This window comes from Plectrocnemia conspersa, unplaced genomic scaffold (genome assembly GCF_051122295.1).
Source record: "Plectrocnemia conspersa isolate PC_06_02 unplaced genomic scaffold, ASM5112229v1 ptg000008l, whole genome shotgun sequence".
Taxonomy (NCBI): domain Eukaryota; kingdom Metazoa; phylum Arthropoda; class Insecta; order Trichoptera; family Polycentropodidae; genus Plectrocnemia; species Plectrocnemia conspersa.
This window is the reverse complement of record NW_028277172.1, coordinates 18202987-18224594: the sequence shown is the minus strand read 5'-3', so window position 1 is coordinate 18224594 and position 21608 is coordinate 18202987. Positions and strand designations below refer to the sequence as shown.

The 21608-nt window shown below is 32.1% G+C and overlaps 2 protein-coding genes across 3 annotated transcripts in view; both read left to right on the top strand.

The window, feature by feature from the left end:
• Window positions 1–741: 741 nt before the first annotated feature.
• Window positions 742–3354, top strand: LOC148233239 (uncharacterized). Of its 2 annotated transcripts, none has more exons than XM_088189688.1 (2): window positions 742–842; window positions 976–3354. In XM_088189688.1, exon 2 carries the CDS (start codon window positions 981–983, stop codon window positions 3240–3242), a length of 2262 nt encoding a protein of 753 aa, XP_088045814.1. In that variant the 5' UTR covers window positions 742–842; window positions 976–980; the 3' UTR covers window positions 3243–3354. The 2 variants fall into 2 exon arrangements, with proteins under 2 accessions (XP_088045814.1, XP_088045815.1); XM_088189689.1 differs by having other exon boundaries at window positions 744–902.
• Window positions 3355–9381: 6027 nt separating this feature from the next.
• LOC148233238 (CKLF-like MARVEL transmembrane domain-containing protein 4) overlaps window positions 9382–21608 on the top strand; it is a 34239-nt gene continuing 22012 nt past the window's right edge. The window contains exon 1 of the mRNA XM_088190279.1: window positions 9382–9650. Within this exon, the coding sequence (XP_088046405.1) occupies window positions 9507–9650 (144 nt within the window). The 5' untranslated portion in view covers window positions 9382–9506. The remainder of the gene's footprint in view (window positions 9651–21608) is intronic.

Genomic DNA, 21608 nt, shown 5'->3' with positions numbered 1-21608 from the left:
TTTGCAACCGTCAAATTGAGTTTCATAGACATTTTAGAGCATCATATAATTTCACTAGCAGTTGAATTATATTTTCACTAGTTGAAATATATATATCTACTGGTTAAAATTTATTTGGACTTCGCTAGTGAAATACATAACTTTACTGAAAAATACACATTTTTTACACTTTTTTGAACAAATAAAATAACATTAATTAAATAGTTTTTTAATAAAACAGATAAATAACTTTTTATGGTATTCTGCTTGGACCCTATCGGTTTTATAGTCACGGTTTTATAGTCACGGTTTTATAGTATATTTGAGTAAGATCGTATTGTACAGTGGTTCTTATTTGCGTTTCAATGCCAGTACGGCTTATTCGCATTATTTTTGAAAACGCTAGACATTTATTGCACACACTATAAAATTTAAAAAATAACTAAAAGTATTGTATACAGAAAATAAAGGGGATGGGTTATGGTATTTTTGCAAACGGGTTATTTAAATTATTTATTTAATCAAAAATGATTTTTAACGTTTTTCCAATGTAATTGGCATTTACTGCAAATATTGTAAAATAATAATAAAAACAATTTACCTAATAATTATATAACAAATATTTGTTTTTAAATTTAACTTACATTTGTTTGCTTTATTGTAAAAATAAAAATTCAGTGATTATATTTTTTACATAATGAAACATATATGGTCAATATTATTTGCGTTATGGCTCAATCTGGTTTGCTGCTGCGGTTGGTATTGCTTTCAAAAAGTGTCCGTTTCGACGTTTGACGCGTTCATGTATCGGTGAACGCTGCGTTTAGTTCTTTAACGTCTTCGAAAGTTGTTGATTAAATACGGTAAAGTTGTTATTTATTTTGCCAAGATTGAATGCTCTAAAGTCACCATTGAAATAATTTGTAAACAACTCTTGATTGACAATGTTTTGAAAACACACCAACGTTATTTATCGTGTCTATCTTATGTTTTCAGACAAGATGTCCAAATATTCTAAAATTCCGACATCAAACATCTCCGCCAGTAACAGAAATGCGACGATCACTGCTTCTACTCCATTGGAATCTAAAAAGTTGCCCACTAATATCAGGGTTGAGCCCAATAAATTGAAGTTTTCCGACAGTGCCGAGTTTTCCATCATCGAAAAAACTCCGGAGCCAGTTAGCATGTCGGTATTGCCGTTGAAACAAATGGAAAACGTTCCACTGAAACGAAGCGCCACCACTTTGCACCCGTTTCCGAAGAAGCAGGCAAGAGTGGTTTCCAAAAGTAGCACAACTACAGTCAAAATTCCCCCGTACGACTTCAAAGCCAAGTACAACGATCTGTTGGAGAAACATCAGTCGTTAAAAAGTGAAAACAGTTTGCTTCTCGAGAATTGTAGTATGCACATAGAGGAACTGCAAAACGTTAAAAGTTCATTTAAAATTGTAAAAGTAGAGAATTCGACTATTTCTAGAAAATTGGGCGATTATGCGTCGGAGAACAGTAAATACGTGATAAACATCGAAGAGCTCAAAGACGAAAAAGAAGCATGTAATAAAACAATTTCAGAGTTGAAGTATCTACTCAAAGAGAAAGACGATCGATTTAAAACATTCAATGATGAAATGTCTTCACAATTGGCGGACGTTAATAAGCAATTGACGTTGAAGTCGAGCGAATACGATACTCTTAAAACGATTTTGGACGATGAAATTAAAAAATCGTTCCATTTCAAGTCAGACAACGAAGAGCAGTGTAAAAAAATCATCAATATTACCGGAGAACTGACTTGTTTAAAGATGAAATTGAATATATTCGAAGAAAAGAACAATGAAAATGCGGCTTTGATCTTCGATCTGAAGAACGAGAATGAAAAGCTGAAAGAAAACATCTCGAATACAACCGATAAAAACAACCATCTATCTTCTAGTTTAGAGAGCAAGAAGAACGATTATGTTAAAATGTCGGACTTATACGAATCTCAAACTGAAAAATGTTTTAAATTAAATCAAGAATTGGATATTTGTCAAACTAACGCTGCCAAATATTGTAACGATTTAGTCGACGAGAAGAAATGTAATGAATTATTACGGATGAAGAACCATGAACACGAAAAACATGTTGAAATATTAATAAAACAGAACGAAGAGTTGCAACGTAAAATAGAGACAATGTACGAGAACGAGAAGATTCTCCGAAATGAAATACAAGACTTGAAGGGTCATATTAGGGTCTTCTGTAGAATAAGACCTCCTTTGATGGACGAATCTAATAAACCGCTTTTACAGGTGGACTTGTTAGATTCGGCCAGTATGGAAATTGAAAAAACTCTCATCAATTCGACAATCGGCTTGGCTAAAAAGCAGAATTTCAAACACGCGTTCACTTTTGATGGAATATTCTCGTCTAATGCTAATCAAATAGAAATTTTCGAAGAAGTATCTACGTTGATTCAATCAGCCTTAGACGGATTTAACGTCTGTATTTTTGCTTACGGACAGACCGGTTCTGGAAAAACGTATACAATGGAAGGAGATCTGAACTCTGATAAATTAGGCATAATTCCGCGTGCTATTGAAATGATCTTTGCTAAAATCCCAGAGTTGAACGCCGTAGGGTGGAAATTTACAATCACAGCTTCGTTTCTGGAGATTTACAACGAGAATATCTTCGATCTCTTAGATTCGAACAAAGATCAAGAAGACCATGCCATTAAAATGGCAGACGCTAAAGGGACCGATGTTTATGTATCCAATTTAAAAGAGGAAATCGTATCAAATTCCAACGATCTATCAAGACTGCTGAATATATCGCAGAAAAATAGAAAAACGGCGGCCACTATTTGCAACGAGAGGAGCTCTAGATCTCATTCTATCACTAAAATAAAATTCAACGCCATACACGAAATGAGGAAAGAGAAATACACGAGCTATTTGAATCTCGTGGATCTGGCCGGATCGGAGAGCGGTAAGACGACTCAAAGAATGGATGAAACTAAATCTATCAACAAATCGCTTTCTGAATTATCCAAAGTGATATTGGCTCTGCAATCTAAGCAAAGCCACGTACCGTACCGAAATTCTAAATTGACACACTTACTGATGCCGAGTCTCGGCGGAAATTCCAAAACTCTGATGCTCGTCAACGTTTCACAATTGGACGATTGCTACCAAGAAACGATGAACTCCCTGAGGTTTGCCGCAAAAGTCAACAGTTGCAAAAACGGCGTTTCTAAAAAGAACATATCTAGTTTATAAATTAAAAAGTATTATAATTTTATGTATATATACATTTTTTAATGATAACAATGAACTGGGTTAATGTTTGTGTGACAAACAAGAAATATGCTAGTTTATTTGTAAATATTATTTTTAATAAAATGAAGTATTTCTTTAAAAAGTTTGATTCGTCACAATTTTTATTGATATTTTATATATAAATTTGATCTACTACTTTATTTTACTTAAATGATTATAAGTCAAACACACATATTATACAAACGTATCTTTTTAGGATTATACAATAACAATGTATATACATGTTGAGAATAAATAATAATTCATAAACAAAAACTTTTTTATGTATTTCGAATATATTCCCAAATAAATATGTATTTACTTTTAAATAGTACTAGCATTCAGGGGCGTCAGTTGGGGGGGATTGCCTCCTCTTGAATTTGGCCAGAAAAATGTATGGGGGGGGGAGGTGGCAATTTTAAGGATCGCCTAGGGCAGCATATGCTCTAGCAACGCCACTGTTTCTAATATATAATATAACTTGCCTAATTGTTTTAGATTTTTCCAAAATATAAACTAAGCCAACTCATCTCTCTAGGGAAAATAAACGGAAGAAGCACTAATATAACACTATGGTATAAAAATATAGACTTTTGATATGAGAGTATTGGTTAAAGTGTATTCTAATCGAATTTTGGTCAATTAGAGAGCGTAAAAACAATTATCACTTCTTAGAAGTTAAAAAGTCATGTCAAAAGCACTAAAATCGTGTCGGCGCCGTTCCCACCGCAATGGCGACGGCATGATTTTATTGCTTTTGACGTGGATTTTTGACTTCTGAGAAGGGATAATTGTTTTTTGCGCTTTCCTGTAACCCAAAATTCCGTTTAGATATGATTCATTCGATTCTCACTTATTTTAGTAGTAATATTGTTATAAGACGTTTTAATATGAACACAAGATAACCTAGCGTTCCATTGCGATGGCACGATTTAATTGCTTTTGACGTGGATTTGAAACAGGGATGTCATTTAGGGGGCAGATGGAAGAATCTGCAAGAAAAGTTATTGTCATATAATGAAATACAATGAATCTTAATGAAATATTAAAAACATGACCACTGTTAGGCCAAATTTTACCCCACCCTGGAAAAATCTGAAATGACGTTCCTGCTAGCATTTATTGAGATTAAGATATAACACAAACATACCGTTGTTATATTTACACACATATATCAGAAGCCGGTTCTTCAGAAAGACTGCTCAAATATAACATTATTTAATGCTGAGCACCAACGGAAAATAACAAAACAATAAAAACCTAATATAGAGTATCGTATTTCAGAGTGTAACTAATAAGAAGAAATTGAATTTAAAATAACATTTGGGTCAAGGAAGGTGGGAGTGTAAAGAGTCCTGAAGTTTAACTATGCTAAAATTGATTTAGATTGAGGTCAGACTTTTACTCCTTGCGAGCGACTTACTACTGAAAATATATAAATATTATTGATTGAAAATATTGATTCGAGTGACTTACTACTGAAAATCTACTAGTGGCATAAATTACATTTTTTTTATATTATATTTACAAATGTGATTATTAAATTATATTGTAGTTCATGCGTCGATTCAACTAATTTCTTTTACTTTGTTTAGAGTAACGTTTTAGCACATATCTCATACTAAGACCAGGGCGACTATAAATAGTTTCGCGGTCGACTGGTCGATCGCGATCGACGCACTATAAAATTATGTATGTTAAAGACTTGAGATTAACTTTTTTACGTTTTTTTATTCCGTAACTACTAATTAGAACTGTTTTATAGATATATTCCGAAGTTAAGTAAATAAATCTGAAATACTCTATTCTAATGGAGTTCTTTCTTCTAGTAAGGCTTTGATTTCATTAGTGTCCCGGTGTTTCTCAATAAGTTTGCAAAAACAAAACAAACTTATTTTTTTCTAATTAAAACTTTTCTAATTATAACCAAATACAGTGTCGCTGATTTAAGGTGTAAATGCAGGGCCCTATTAAAACATTTAGAGGCCCTAAGCACTTAAAATACATTGATGCCTCTGAAGTATACATAGTTTTAAAAAATCTAGATTAATTTATTTTATGTGAATAGTAATATAGAAAAAATACTTGTTGAATAGTAAAACCAAAATCTAGAACATTCTATTATATAACAACAACGTTTCGTCTCGGAACGAAACAAACACGAAATATTCTAAAAAAATAGGCAAAAATATGAAGAACATCTGTATTAGATTAAACTATAGATTCTCAAACTTAATTGACTCATCGCCCACTTTTCAACACCAAAATTTTTAATCGCCCACCTTTGGAAATATCTATTTCTATTTCATTTAATAATAAATTGTAACCCAGCAATGCCCATATATTATATTTTTTTTAATTTCGCCAAAATATTAATGTAGCTTGTGCAATTTTAGAATTTTAAATAGCAAGTGTGAAAATAAAACGGCTTAGAATTAAAATTATTTAATAAAGTAGAACAAGAAAGCACACTTTTACACAAGATTTTCACCAATATTATTGACCAAAATCCAATGGTGTAGTACTAAATAAAAAGGTATCGGGGCACTTCGACCATTGGTAACCAATGATGCTTTTAACAATATGGCGCACTCTACCTCTAAAAAATCAAAATAATCTAGTAAGTAAGTAAACGGTTTGGACCTAACCTGAAAAAAATATTATAGCGGCCACTTTCAAAAGATCCTAAAACGCTTTATATTTTATTTTAAAAAATTACCTTATTACTAATATAAAATCCCTAAAACCTTTTCGCATATCATTATTTTTTTGATAAAAATCTTTTTACCGACTTCTCCGTTGCCCTCTATGGCTTTTCCATCGCCCACCAAATTCCCCTGGAGCCAGCATTGCCCACAGAGATTCGTCCATTGCTCAACGGTGGGTGATATTGCCCACTTTGTGAACCTATGAATTAAACATTGGTATAAGAGCCGTTTTTATGGTTTAACCTTTAGGTTCATGCGAATTTTAATTCATAAAATCTATTTCCATATTTGCAACGTTTTGATAAAACACTTCGCTTTATGGATAAATAAAGTCCATTCCATAGTATATACGTATATCTGGATTTTTTCTGATGTGCCCCACCCTAACTTTGTAGGAGGGAGAGGGGTACAATAAAAATACATAATTAATTATTTGTAATGATCTTTTTCTAATTACTATTTACTAATAAAAATCTGTGCGAAACGACTATTATTCAGCTGGAGATTTGGCAACGCTGTCATTGAGCTGCTATGCAAATACATAAGGACAGTGCATTCGTACCTGCTATGCACATTCATATGTACAATATACTCTTTTGTACAGTCATCGGCATCGATTGTCTTTTGTTTAGATCCATTTAAATGGTGCGTTTTCGAGTTGTCCTAATCCGTCAAATTAAGTGATTGAAACATGACTCGTATATAGCCGGCGTGACAAATAAAATTTTGCTAGTCAAGGCGTGGTCTCGATACTTTTTGCTTATGAGTATTATTTATAGGGAAAAATCGTAAAAAATTGCTGCGTAGCAAGGTTAAATATTTTTTTATTTATTTACTTTTATATAGTTATATTTTATTAGATTTGGATCCAAAATAATGCACTGAGCACGTTTTTTATAAATAGTAAATTTAGTAAAAATAAAATATTTTTCGGTTTTCTACTAATTATATTAATAATATTGTATAAATAAATTAAATTATATTGCAAATAAAATAAAAATAATCAACTTGTAATAAACGCAATCAATAAATTATTTACTTTATAAATCATACAAAAGTAATAATTAATACCTGTATTTTTTATCATCAGTGAATAAGGAAAAATGTGTAGAAGTATTTTTACATAGCTTATTAGTACATATGTGATAAAAACATGCACTTTATTATTTATTGTATTTCAAAGAATATTCAATCAAATTATAGGTGCAATATTATTATTATTTTAGGTGCATTATAATTCTACTTAAAAATATTCAAATCTTTGTTTATTTTCACAAATCTAAATTAATGTTGAAGCCGCGCAGCGTTAAATTTTTTAATATTTTGCAAAAACCTGTTACTTATATTCTAAGAATAGAACGTTGAAACTCATCGCATGCTGTAACATTTATTAATAACAAATCGGATATATAAAAATAGTTTTCAACAGGTTTTTCAATTTTCCAAAATATTAGAAACCGAAATTCTGCTTCGTATCTAATATTTATATTGGCAATAGATATTTTTTCTTCGCCGTTCCTGCAGCACTCAAACTGATTTTTCCTTATTAAAATGTACAGTAGGTACTTACTGTAAATTTTAGTTTCAATCGAGAGAAAAAACTGCATTCACTCATTCTCGTTTCTTGCGTGGTTGAGTAGTAAGTTATATGAAGGGGTCGTAAACTTTTAACTTTTATTTGTTCTTTTCATAAGTTTTGTTTACTCTGCTTTTATGTACAATACATATCATTTATAAGTTTAATATCTTTTTACAATTAGTTAAAAAATGAATGATATAAGCCGTGTTTGACGTTATGCAAACACAAGATAAGATATTGCACTGATTACATTATCATCTTAATATTGTGCATAGATAAATTATGTAATTTTATACATATTCATAAAATGAACATTTGTTTTGCATTACAGCAATATCAAAAAATTACGGCGAAAACACATTTTTATATTCCTAGCCTTCGATATGCAATAATATGTAGTGCTAATTTGTGTCAAAATAAACTAAACTTTTTGCAAAATTTTAACTACAAATAGCATCTTGTAATAAATTTATGATAATATTTTTGTCAGCTTAGATTGAACTCTGTATTTCGGACGTCGTAGTTCGACCAGGCTTACGCGAAGAGGGAAGCGGCTGAATTATCTGTTAATTGGCGCAAGATCTGATGAATTCTCATGTGTCTTAATTCAATGAAACATTTATATTTTGAGCTTCACGGCTTTAGATTTATTTTTGACAATATATTTGACCTTGATCCTTGAATTATTTTGTCATGTGTTTTGCATGTATTAAAATATGGGTCATTTATAAGATATTATTTTTCATGTGTAATTAAAAAGTCTCTATACTATGTAGAATAAAAAGTATGTGAAATATAAAATGGTATTTGATTTGTAAATGGTCAAGTGACTTTTGGTCCAACCTATCTACTTTGTATTTTTTAAATATTTTAATGAATTTCTCATTGGGAATATCTTATATAATTGAATAAATTAAAGCATTTGGATTAAAAAGGGCAACACATTAAATGATCGGAATAAATATTATACGGTTGGAATAAAAATAGCATAACGGTCTATATAAAAATATAGGGTGATCATATGAATTAAAAAAAATATTATAACATTTATAAATATAAATCGGCAATAAATTATTTATTTAAGAAATATCTTTAAAATGTCTCGCTTGCACCAAAACTGTTGGATAGTTAGGTGCGAGTGATTGTTAGTCAGAATATTGAACACTCTATGAATAACTCTAATTTTATGTAGGACGCGAAGGTATTCAGAGCGACGAACGAAGGGGGAATAATGACAGAGCGGCGACGGAGAGCATGCCTGACTTGACAATGTTGCGAGCCCAACCAAACAAGTTGACCCTAAAACTCATTGATAATGTACTGCCGACGTGCGAATGACAGATCGACCAGTTGTACCAATCCTCAGCGTTAAAGCAATAACACTATTGCTAACTGAAAAAAAGTTCTGTCAAAATAATTCTTCCCAATTAATATAAATCCTGACCATCTAATATGTATTCTGGCCGCTTCTGACCAGTTGTGGTTTGTAGTGGAGGGGCTGCAGCAATAAAAGCATATAAAACAAAACATACTTAATAAAACTAAAATATGTAATAATTAAGATATTAAAAAAGACAAAAATAATTTAATAATTTACATACATAAATATATTTAAAAGCGGAACATTAATTTTAGACTGGGACATTCTGACATTTTAATATAAATTCACTCATGTAGTATAAATTCTGACCACAACCATATTACAATTCTGACCTGTAAAATATGAGTAAGAAAAAGAAAGCGCCGCTTAACAAAAGGTTGACGATGTCTGAGTATTGGTCCGCCTAGGAGGGGGTACGATTGTTACGGTACTGGAGCCTCATTCCGTCTTCGAACTCGTTCCGTTCGGGGGTTCGGCCGCGACGCACACTTTGTTTACTTCCGCTTCCGCCACAGGTGTTTTGTTTTTTTCTCGTCGGCGGTATTTGTGCACAGAGCATGATGGCGCCGGAAACAGTGGTAACCGTCGAGAACAACCAGCAAGCGAACAAGCCGGCTGAGGGCGAGGACGCCCTCGCGTGGATCAAGATCAATATAAACTATTTCAAAACTATTCCGGGCCTTTTAAAATTGGCGCAACTGGTGAGTGCTCGTTTAGATTCAAATCGAAATTTACACAACCACTTGTGTGCGTTTATTTCTGTGCATCCCTTACATTACGCGCTCTCAAATTTAATTCAACCCAATTATTACAGAACGTATAGCGATTAATCATACGACAGTAGGCGTATTACGCCTACTGTCATCAGTTTAATTAACGGAACGCTGCATAATTTACGCTCCTAAATCGAAATCTTTCAATTTAGTCGTTGCATCATCGATGGAATGTGAAAAGGAACGGCTCGAGCGACCTTCGCGCAACTTTTTATTCATAATCTTGCACATAAAAAAGATTCCCTCTTTCCCTCTCGTTGAAATCGCTTTTTTTAAACCCCCACTGAGAGTTATTTTTTGAGATGAATGGCTCACCCCTCGTTCTACGCGTATTTATTTTTATACGCGTCACGTTTGCAAGGCCATTTATCTTTCCTTTACGAATAAAAAACGCGCATCAAACTTGTTTTCGTACGAGTGACCCGCTTTTGCATATTTACACAACATAACAGTACCCGGCCGGAAAGCATTCGACGCGTTAGCAATTTTGGTCTAAAAAGCTCCAATTTGCGCTATGGATAAAATCGAGTTTTTTCGTCGATGATCAATTTGGCGCGGACGTTTAAATTTCATGGGCTATCAAGCGAGCCGAAAAAATGACACGAAATGGTGTCATTAATCGATTGTTTCACTTTATGGCATGAATATTAACCACTCAACTTGACCTTGTCTACCTCTTTTTTCCCCCGATGATTAGTCTGCTGAAAAAGTGCTGGTTTTTATATATGCGTGTTCAGTGTCGACGTGTGAAATAAATTAACAGAAGTTTCGATTTTCTATTACCCAAAATATAATGCGTCTCTTTAAGCTATATCAAATTATAGCGCAAAATTTAATACTAACGTTTTTTCGCTACTAAGCCTCGGTGACTTGAATATTGTACCTTCAAAAAGGGAATCCAAATAACGTTGAAAAACAGCTTCAATTACAACAACGCCATACACAAATCAGAGCGATAAAAAAATCATGCTGCTATTTTAATAACTAGTTTATGCCAGGGCTTTCCATTTTTAGTATAGTTTTGTCGCGACCCTTTGATAGCTAAGAAAATTGATCGTTTATATAAAAATAGTTTATATACTAGAATTGGTCCTCTACTTCGCCGAAGACTAAATTACGAAAGACCCATGATTTTCGCACCACTGCTCAATAAAATTGATCTAGTGGAGTTTTATTCCAGACGAATTATATCCTTCAATACCATACTTGTTTAATTATATTTAATATTCCATCACATATATATATATATATGATTTGGTATTGATATTGCGACACAAACTTATATCGAAAGAAGCATTCATCTCTTGTAAATTATATGGGATTAATTAAGCGTAGATATGGGTCAAAATTACTATTATGATGCAGCTTTAAATTTATTTTGTAGAGCATAGATGTGAATAAAATAATTACTCATAAATTAACTCACTACTCAAAGGGTTAAGATTCATAGTATTTAATTAAAAAACATGCATTTTTATGCACAAATTCAAGGAAGGCAAATGCCACCACCTGAATTACGGTAAATTTTAATTACGTCTAAAGTATTTTCGGGAGCAGGTATAATTTAAATTAAATTTCGTACGTTTTTTATGTTTGAAACACTTAATGTGCTGTTATTTTAAAAAATAAAAGTTATTGTCTTGACAGTTGACACATATAATTGGGTTTTTGTAACGTAAAATAATGTGTGTATGAACCTGTATTCATTATTCAAACTGTATTTGTCGACTTGTCATTAATTTACGAATACATTCAATGTTCGAATATTTGAACATAACTAATATTTGGATTCTCTAATGGTGACCACGTGTGAGATTGAACAACATCTGGAGCTAAAACTGCATATTATTAAAAATGCCCTATTTATATGGCTGTCATTGTATTTATTCAATACATCAGTGGGTTACTGAAAATAAACACATTCACGCCAATCAAGATCATTACTTTAATCACATATGTGTATACAATGCTTTCTATTTATTTATTAGCATTATCGATATATCATCAAATATAAAGGTTAGTTTTTTCTGTGTTTGAATCCACTTAACTCATAGAGTAAAGAATATCATATATGACTTAACTATATAACAAGTAACTTATTTTTTGTTGATAATCTTATCAATTGAGTAAAATAAATCTGCTAAAACTGGCATCGTCTTTTGAATCTGGTAATTGATTTTATCAACTTTCACACCGATTGGCGTTTTTGATAAAGTGATCAGAGTGCGATTCAACTTATAGGTTACATTTATGTATAATGGTTTTGAGATCAAATGCGAAAGCAGAACTGGTCGATCTGTCTGTATGGTCATAGTCAAGGTTTTCTAACATTGCTGTTTTTACATCGCGTATCTTTTTAAGAATCTAATCTGTGATTTAGCCGAAAAGACCGTTGACTCAAAACCTGGTCAGCGAGTTTCGTGACACTTGTCTGGGTCAAACGTTGTACTAACCTCGGAAAGATTGATTTTTCTCTTATCAATCAAGGATCAGTTACGTGTGGCTTGAAAATGGTGCCTTTTTCTCACTGGTTTATTGCATGACGCTATCGTGTAATATGTGTTGTCTTTAAGGTCAATTGGGGCGGGTCTAAAACGACTCGTTAAAGAGCGACAGGTTAAAAGCAGAATCTGTGTTGCAATAATATGTAGTAAATCAAAACTATATAGTACAATTATCTGGTAAAATTGTTATAAATCTTTTAATTAATTTTAATCGATCAGGTACTTTAGACGAGTCGTATTTCTTGTTTGCGGTTACGTCAACGAGTCACATTGAATAGATGATCTCATGTGAATACGTAATGAATTATCACGAGTCATTTTCATAATTAACCTCCCCCTTTTAACGCATGACGTTAAAAATATTCTCACTTGCAACACTGAAAGACGCGCGGTTATTTTTAATAGATCTTTTTTCCAGATGTATTTATTTTCAACTCCCTCGAGGGGATATTCGGTAATATATGTTATGTTTGTAGACACGTGCGTTTGTAATATATCAACTGGGTTAATACTAAGTTAAAAACTGAAATAGTCATTCTGATAAATCGGCCTAACGCTAAAACCTTCACACTCTTGTGTGCAATGTTTAATAATAGCGCTAAATTCATATACGTAGATTACATAAGTCTATGTTTATCGTGTCATAAATTTTTCACATACTGTGTATGTACATAAATATGAAATATGGTAAAATGTGGAAAATCAATATTGCCGTCTCCTTGACAACTTATATACAACTGATGAATAAATTAAGCGGAAATATTTTCAATGATACTAAGTATGTGTTAAATATTTTTGTATAAGTAAAAAATGGGGTCTATAAAAGAAAATTGTATTATCAACAAGTGTTTTGGTTGCTGAAATACGCAGTATTCACTTTGAAAGTAATGATTTCTGGATTGTTTCCACTGATACATATTTGATATATTCATCATATAATAGTTTACTTTTTCCTCTAATAGTAATTTAATTGTATATATGTGCGTATAAACTCGTGACGTTGCATTGTGGTATTTTCTTTAATATACGATATTTTCCAATGCTTTTATTTCACGTGTGTTTACAATATAACTGTCTTATAATCTGCTAACTTCATTGAACATTAACAATTAACCTCTAAAATAGACTGTGTCATCTCACACCTCACTAGATAAATATAACATACGGCAAACTGGTGACTCAGTTGTTAGATAGTATATAAGCCAGAAAGATGGAATCATCAATCCTGATTACTCATCTCTGCTGCGCTTCGCGCATGTTTTCGTAGTTGCTGTAGACTCGCTGTTTGCAGCAACTACATACGCGCTTATATGCATAATTGCAAACGAGCTGTTTACGGGATAATATAGGTTATAAAATAGTACTTAAAAAACATAAAAATCAGCGGAAGACGTTTTTCATGATAGGATGTTTATTTTTCTTCATAGTAATAAAAATTGCTTTGGTTTAAACGTTAATGGTGTTTATTTTTTCTAAGTTATTAAGTTATACATTATTAGTGTTGTGTAATTATTTTTTAATTCCACGTAGTCTTCGAAGATCGGGTTAAACTCTGAATTTCAGACGTATCTGGACCAGGGTTGACGTGAAGAGAGAAGCGGCTGTTTTCTCCGTCTTCTTAGACTGATGCGAGTTTGAATGAACTCTCTTGTGTCGCAAGTAGTTTGAGCAGTTGATTTGATGCGCTATATACGCTTGTATGCATTAGAAGAAGTCTGTTTATTTCTGCCTGCTTCTTTATTAGAAAAAATTCTTGACCATTGACGTTTTAAACACATGAATATTTTATAACTTTAAGCTTGTCATTTCACGTTTAATTTAATATAATAGTACATTAAGGACGGAATAGCGTAGTCCGTAACGTCTCAGACTAATAACTCTGAGGTTGCGGGTTCGAGTCCCGGCAGCGGCACTCGAATTTTTATTTATAAAAATGCGCTATTATAAAAATAAAACCGGTTCCAGCTACAATGACATCTATTGGTTATAAACTATATTACACATAATAATTTATAATTATTAATATAGATGTCACCGATTCCCAGACTTTCAGTCTGGTAGTTAATACTTTTATATTCATTATATCTGATTAACTTATTCAGATAGTACAGATTTTCCCCGCTCTAACGAATTGGGCTTACGCCTGTTAGGTTACAACAGAAGATTTATTAAAAAAGAAAATGTAATGCTTAAGGTCCCGAACGTCCGTTGTGTTGCATTTTGGGATGCTAATCTTTTGAAATCTAATATCATCATACACGTCAATGAATCGTAAAGACTAATGACATTTTGTTTATTGCGTTTTTAACGCGTATTGCAAAATTGTGACCACGAAGTCAATTAAAAATTCGTAGTATGCCGGAAATTACAATTAAAAAATCATTAATTATTTCTTTATTTCTGTCCGGGGGATCAATAATCGGTGCACTAAAATACTTATTACTAACACTACCATTTTTTTAAATTATGTTATAAAATTTAAACTTTCATTTCTGATTCGATCACAAAATGTTGAACAGTGAAGCAATAAAATTTTCATGGAACTTTTTTTAGAGCTTCTTGATATTCTAGGATTATGATAATCATAGCATATCAGGTAATGATAAATAAATAAAATGGATTAATAAATTTTAAGCCGAATTATAATTAGAATACTATAAATCCCCTTGTATCAAATATGAAAGATTTCTATATCTGCAGAAACTTCATTCAGTAATTTAATTGCTCCCTCTGAAAGTAAATAAAATATATGGTATGTAACAGTGCACAAGCATATTTTGGGATACAATATTTAAAAATAAATCTAAAGATTTCAGTAATGCATATTTAACAGGATTAAAAACATTGACTAAATGAGAGTTTTAATTCAAGTTATCATTAAGCAAAAAGTTGAGATCCTTTAGAAAAAAATCATGGAGAAATTTTGCAGCTTTTAAAAAATCTTACAATGCTCTTATCTATTTTCTTCTCAATGAATCCAAATCATCCTGTATGAATGAAGAATCAGTAATCTCCCGAATGAATTTTAACATTTTTTAAGAGTCAGTATATTATAAAAAATATGGATGAACTGTATTTATATTATTTACATGAATATAAGAGACAGCAATTGATACTTGGGCTTTCGCTTTTACTGTTCCAAAATAGGAAGTAATAACTATATTGCCACTGAAACAAGACTGCAAAATGTCTAAAAATAACTCTTAACAATTTGTTTACGAACATGTCAGAATAGAAAGTGTACGTGCTACGAATGATTTCATGGTAATTTGCCTGTATTAAGAACAGGATATCTAGAATATCTTACTTTTACTTTATTTAGTAAATATATTATGTAAAATTGAAGTTAGCCATTGATATTTAGAAATGTTTATACTTGACTCTTGCTTGTTACCAAATAAAACAATAATCTTGATTTACAAGTATTACTTACTAACTTGCTATTGACTTACAGATTCCAATCGATGCGATGTTTTAAAAACACTTATGATAGTTAAATCAGATCACATTTAAGCTTTGATACTATCATCATTTTTGGTCCATCGCAGTTTCTCATACTATATCTATGCTAAGTCGCAGAGACCTTGACGCGGAAGTGCATGCTTCAAGATCAGCGTGCGTGACCCGATTACGATGCATCGTAGGCAAAGGAGAATGAAAAAAACAGCATGCTCAGACTCATCTGAAGCATTTCTCTTTGAATGAACCGGCTAGCGGTATACCGGCTCGTGTGCTCATGATTAATGCATCTGCGTCGTCGTCTCCGAAGCAGTCTGGTTCAGTGCCGGCGGAAAAAGTCGCTCTCATCGAAGAAAGTAGTGGAGGAACGGTAAACCGGGTACAACGGTACAACTTGCCGCCAGCTACTGCCTGCCTTTGCTAACATTGAGGGACATTGAACCCTCGGCGGTAATTTCACCGACTAAGCACGCGTGCCAAGCAGTCAAGGTTCAATTAAAAGACAATTGGTCCAAGATCGAGTCGAGCGGAGAGCTTCCAAACTCTTGGGAAGCTTGAAGTGGAAGCGGACGCAAATAGAGCTAGCTGTAACTCAATGATGCTCGGAGAAAGAGAGCTACTTAAATTCTGGATGTAGCAATATATGTTCAATTAAACATGTATCAATTTTCACTATAGCACATGGCCTACTATTCTCCATTAGTATGTACCATTTAGAGTAGCGACTTATTTGTTATGAAATTTATACTTGCCACCAAACAGTGATTTATAAGTCCTGCAAATATAGTGCAACGTTGAGTAGTGTCAAAGCTGTAATGAGAGCCGCCTGAAAAATTAGTTATACAAACAAAAATCTTTGCTTCTTAGTAGTGTATAATCGACAAAAATACCATATACGTGTGACTCTAAATAGAAAACTTGTTCTTTATTTAATTAGTGACTTATTATTGAAATTCCACTAAATTTTGAAGTGTTAATACCGTCGCCACAAAGCCATCAATAAATTTATTGAAAATATATTTTTTAAATCATATTCACGTTTGGGTTCAATGGCGTCTATATAATATATGATATTTATAATTTCACGGACTTGGTTTAAAACTACGTGGTTTCAAAAGTTTCATGGTTTTCGTTCCAAGGCATCATACTAATTGATCTTTCTGTAAACATTTCATGCACGAGCGCAACTGAATTGTTTGTTTGTTCTTTGCATGATTATTTTTCTATGGTTATTTATATAGCTCGTATGTATTGAAAAATCAGCGGAGGGTACATACACTAATAGATTAACTGATTCATACCTCAGTTTAAATCTAAGATTAAATAACTACTTGAACGCATTCAAACGATAATGTATAAAGTATACAATTTTATATAAAAAAAATCTCACTCAAATCCTTGTTTAACGCATGAAGCTTGTCACAAGCTTATACAACATAATTAATTATTTTATTTAAATTCACATAAAAGTAAAAATAAACAAATAAATATATTTTATATTGAAAGTAAATTTATATAAGGTACTTAATAAATCTATTTTATAATTTTTTTTAAACAAAAAAGATGCCGCAACTAATTTATTGTCAAGCATTTTATTAAAATAATTATATTAAATATCATTTAAATTAAATTTAAAGCAGCTTTTTCTATGCCACGAAGCGCATAAAAAAATAAACAAAATTTATTGTATTGGTCAAAGTGTATTCAAATCGAATTTAGGTCAATAGGAAGGGCCAAAAACATTTATCACTTCTCAGAAGTCAAAAATTTACGTCAAAAGCAATAAAATCGTGCCGTCGCCGTCGCAGTGGGAACGCTCGGCAACGAGCGTTAATTATTTTTTGCGCGTTAATTGAGTGATAATTGTTTTTTGCGCTCATGGTTGCTTCATTTGATTCTCCATACTTTCCATAGGTTTTATTATACCAATATTGCCATATTTTCTGTCGTCTGTTATTGTTTTGGTATTGAATTAATGTGACCAGCGATTGAGAAGTAACCGGAATTTTCTTTTATTTTTAAATGAATGCGCTAATTTAATAATATGGTGCTTTAAAATGTACATAAAACTTAATTTTCCAGCTTAGAAACGTATATTTTCTCTTCAAACAGACTTTTTTTAAAGTTAAAGTTAGTTTTAAAACTTTCATAAGCTCAAGTTAGATTAGGTTTGGGTTTGAACAACAAATTAATGTTTCGCAACTGTAAAATTGAGTTTAATGTTCATTTTAGAGCAGCATATAATTTAACTAGCGCCACCAATTAATGAAATATGGTTTGGTGACAATTGATCCCCCGTACCATTAATCCCCAAGAAGTTGATCCCCCACAGTTCAGCAAGTATTTTTATTTTTATTACACATTCACTGTAACATATTACAATATAATTAACGCTCGTAAATGTGTGAGAACTGTGGAAGAATTCCGAAACCGGAATTATCTCGTATGACGGCATTTTTTGACCGAAATTGTTACGCTTTTTAGGTTATGTCACAATAACGGTCATGCGCCGGCAACGAAACCGTTGAATATTCAAATCGCGCGCCAATCGATCTCGTTTTGTTTTTGTTTACGACCGCTTTCGCGTGCGCTTTAGCGCGTATAATTGTGCAAGTGTATAGTTTACCTTTTTTAATTTGAGTCCTGATGGAGTCCAGACTATCACGTAACACAGGATACTATCACCATTATTTACACGTGTTTAAACTATGCATTTTAAATGTGGCATGTCTTGTCTCTTCCTGGTTTGAGTTTAAATTTAACTATGATGATATTGTTAGAGCGCTAGGTGCATCAGCAAACAACAACGCGTGTGACTGCATCGTTCACATAAATAACACTAAAACAGTTATCATGAATAAGAGTAATTCTTTTGTTTTTGCTTTCCTGTAAAAAGCCATTTTTGTCACATCCGATTGTTGCTTAGATACAGGTTTCGTGGTTGTTATAAATTTATCAAGAAGACGATTCTTCTGTGTTATTCATATTTGTGTATACGTTGCATTGTTTTTCTGTGCTTAGAGTAAATGGTAAGACAATCTAGATTACGACTTTTCTCTTCAATATCACATAATAATAATAATTACATCGAATTAAAAATTGTTCTATTTATATATGTATGTATGTACATATTCAGTTTGTTTGCCTGTGTTACCAAGACGAAAATGTCACTGTATTACTTTCTCATATAAATGCTTTTAAGTGTAAGTTCAATGTACTTTCACATTCATTCATTTAGAATTGAATATATTCACATTCCTGTGCATTATTTTAGTAAACTGTAAGGACTAGGCTGACGGGGGTGGGCTTAGGGCCAACGGGGGTGGGACAACAATGCAGGGCTTAGGACCACGGCGACGGAGGCGTTTGGCGATAACGGCCACATTGAACTAACTCAACAGTACATAAACATTTAATAGTCAATTAATGTGGTATCAAAATTATTGTGAAAATATGCATTGCGAATTTATATAAATTTAATGTTTTTATAGATTATATTATCAGTAATTTGACAACTGGATTTAATGCAGCAAATTAAATAAAGAATACATTCAGTTTTATGTGGTTATTCCTAAAAGAAAAACTATAAAAAACAGTCCCGTAGATATATAATATATTTCTACTAGCGAAATTATAATTCAACTGATAGGCGTTAATATGCTGCATTAAATTGTATATGAAACTCAATTGGACAGTTGCGAAACGTCCATTGCTGTTCAAACCCAAACCTAACCTAATGAAAGTTCTAAAACTAATTATAGTTTTAGAACTTTTATTAGGTCAATTCAAACCAAGCCAACTCATTACAAACAGACACATCTCACATATTGCTCCATAGTTAGTCTGCATTTCGATATTACATGCTTTAAAAATAGGATAGCTATCCTTACCGATATTATTATGGACTGATCAAAGTATACTCAAACCGAATTTTGCCCAATAGGAGAGCGCAAAAAACAATTATCCCTTCTCAGAAGTCAAAAATCCACGTCAAAACGAATACAATTGTGACGTCGCCGTCGCAGTGGGAACGCTCGTTATCGAGCGTTCCCACTTGTACTTTATTCGGTGTACTTTATTCGTAATATTGTTATAGAAAGTCATAATATAAGCGCTTGATAATTTTATTGCTTTTGACCTGGACTGGAAATTCACTATATGGCAACACTGAGCAGCAAATAAAATACGACTAATTATCAAGTAAATAATTTTTAGTGCCTAATTAAAATATTTCGCATAAAATATGTTGTAACAGTGCCTAATTTTTATATTTATTTGTAGCGTAGAAAGGGTTAATTCGTACCTATTCTTATGCATTTAATAAATTATATTACAATGTAAAAATATATAAAACGACAATTTTTCATGAGGCCCGGAATCATTGTTTTCCCAGGGCCCGGGTTTGCTGTCGGTGGCTCTCTAACTATGTTCATATGAATCATATGTAGAGTTTGTGGAAGACTACTACTGGATGAATGTTAACAACTAGCAACTTTGCATGAAGTTTGAATGCTATTTATATTTTCTTGCAAAACCCATAATAGTCGAATAAATTAAAATCCACGATAAATGAGGTCAGTAATATAAAAATAATATTTTAGGATTTTATAGTATTACTAATAACCAGTATTTTGTTGCTCTCCCTTTAGTCTTTAATACTGCTAAAACACAGAAAACATGGAATTAATCAACGATTCAAGGAGTTCGTGGTCTAATTCGCTGTGAGCAAACTCTTTCGATCACTTCTGTAAATTTTTTTTTGTTTACTGATTGAGTTGTCTTCAATTTTTTTCTTAATTATACTCCAAAGATATTCAATCGTTATATATTTAAGGACTACTTTAGTACCAGTGTATTTTTTTCTAACATTTTTTTTAAATTCTAAAATATTTTTTTAATCTCATATTTACTTATTTGATTAAATTAATTTAAAAAAACATTTTTGACTATTTTCCCATGTTCAATGAAATAAAATCAGGGCAGTTTTATAATCCCCCTCCTTCACTGTTCCGCCGACTAAGTGAAACCTTCCAATCCGGAATATAAGAAGCACTCCCAGATCATTTTACACTGTATCATATTTGACCTGTATAAATTTATTTTACTAAATTTTTTACTGCATTAATCAAAATAATAATAATAATTTTCGCCTAATGTGTTTAAACACATCCATTTAGTCCATATGATTTTTCATCGAAGGTATTAAAAAAATCTAGGGCTGTTTTATAATCCACCGTCTTCACCGTTCCGCTGACTTAATACCTTCCATTTCGAAATATAAGAGACACCCCAAGTCATGTGGCTCTCGCATAGTATCTTTCGCCACCTTGATGACAAACATAGTGCATCCCATCTGATCTATGTACATATATAAATTTATTTTACTCTCATTAGATAACGTCATTTTTGAGATCTTATGTCGATTAGCCCATTTCATGCGTGCTAGTCGCATTTATTCGGTAAACAACGGTTTTTTGGCTGGTATACGACTGCATACGCCCTTTTCTTTAAGGCATATATAAGGATTATCCACGTTTTTTTATTATTAAATGTTTCGCAAATACTCACTTGTAAAATCCACGTTTTACACTAATCACTGAATCTTCACTAAAAGTAGTTATTTTTATTCATAACCTGATCTCGATATTTAATAAAAAAGTATTTGAACTGATGATCGATTATGACCGACAGACTAAAATTTGTCTTGTCAGTAACTTTATTTATGAATACACAATAATATAATTTTTTACTTTAACTAAATTGTGGACAATTATAGTTTTTTATAAATATTCACACCACGAAAGTTTACGAGCGATTGGCTAAGTAACAACTTAAAAATAGTGATAAAAAGTTCCGAAAAATCCAACAAGGAGTACGAGTTCTTAAATTATTTTGATTGTGTTTGCCTACAACATTTATAAGA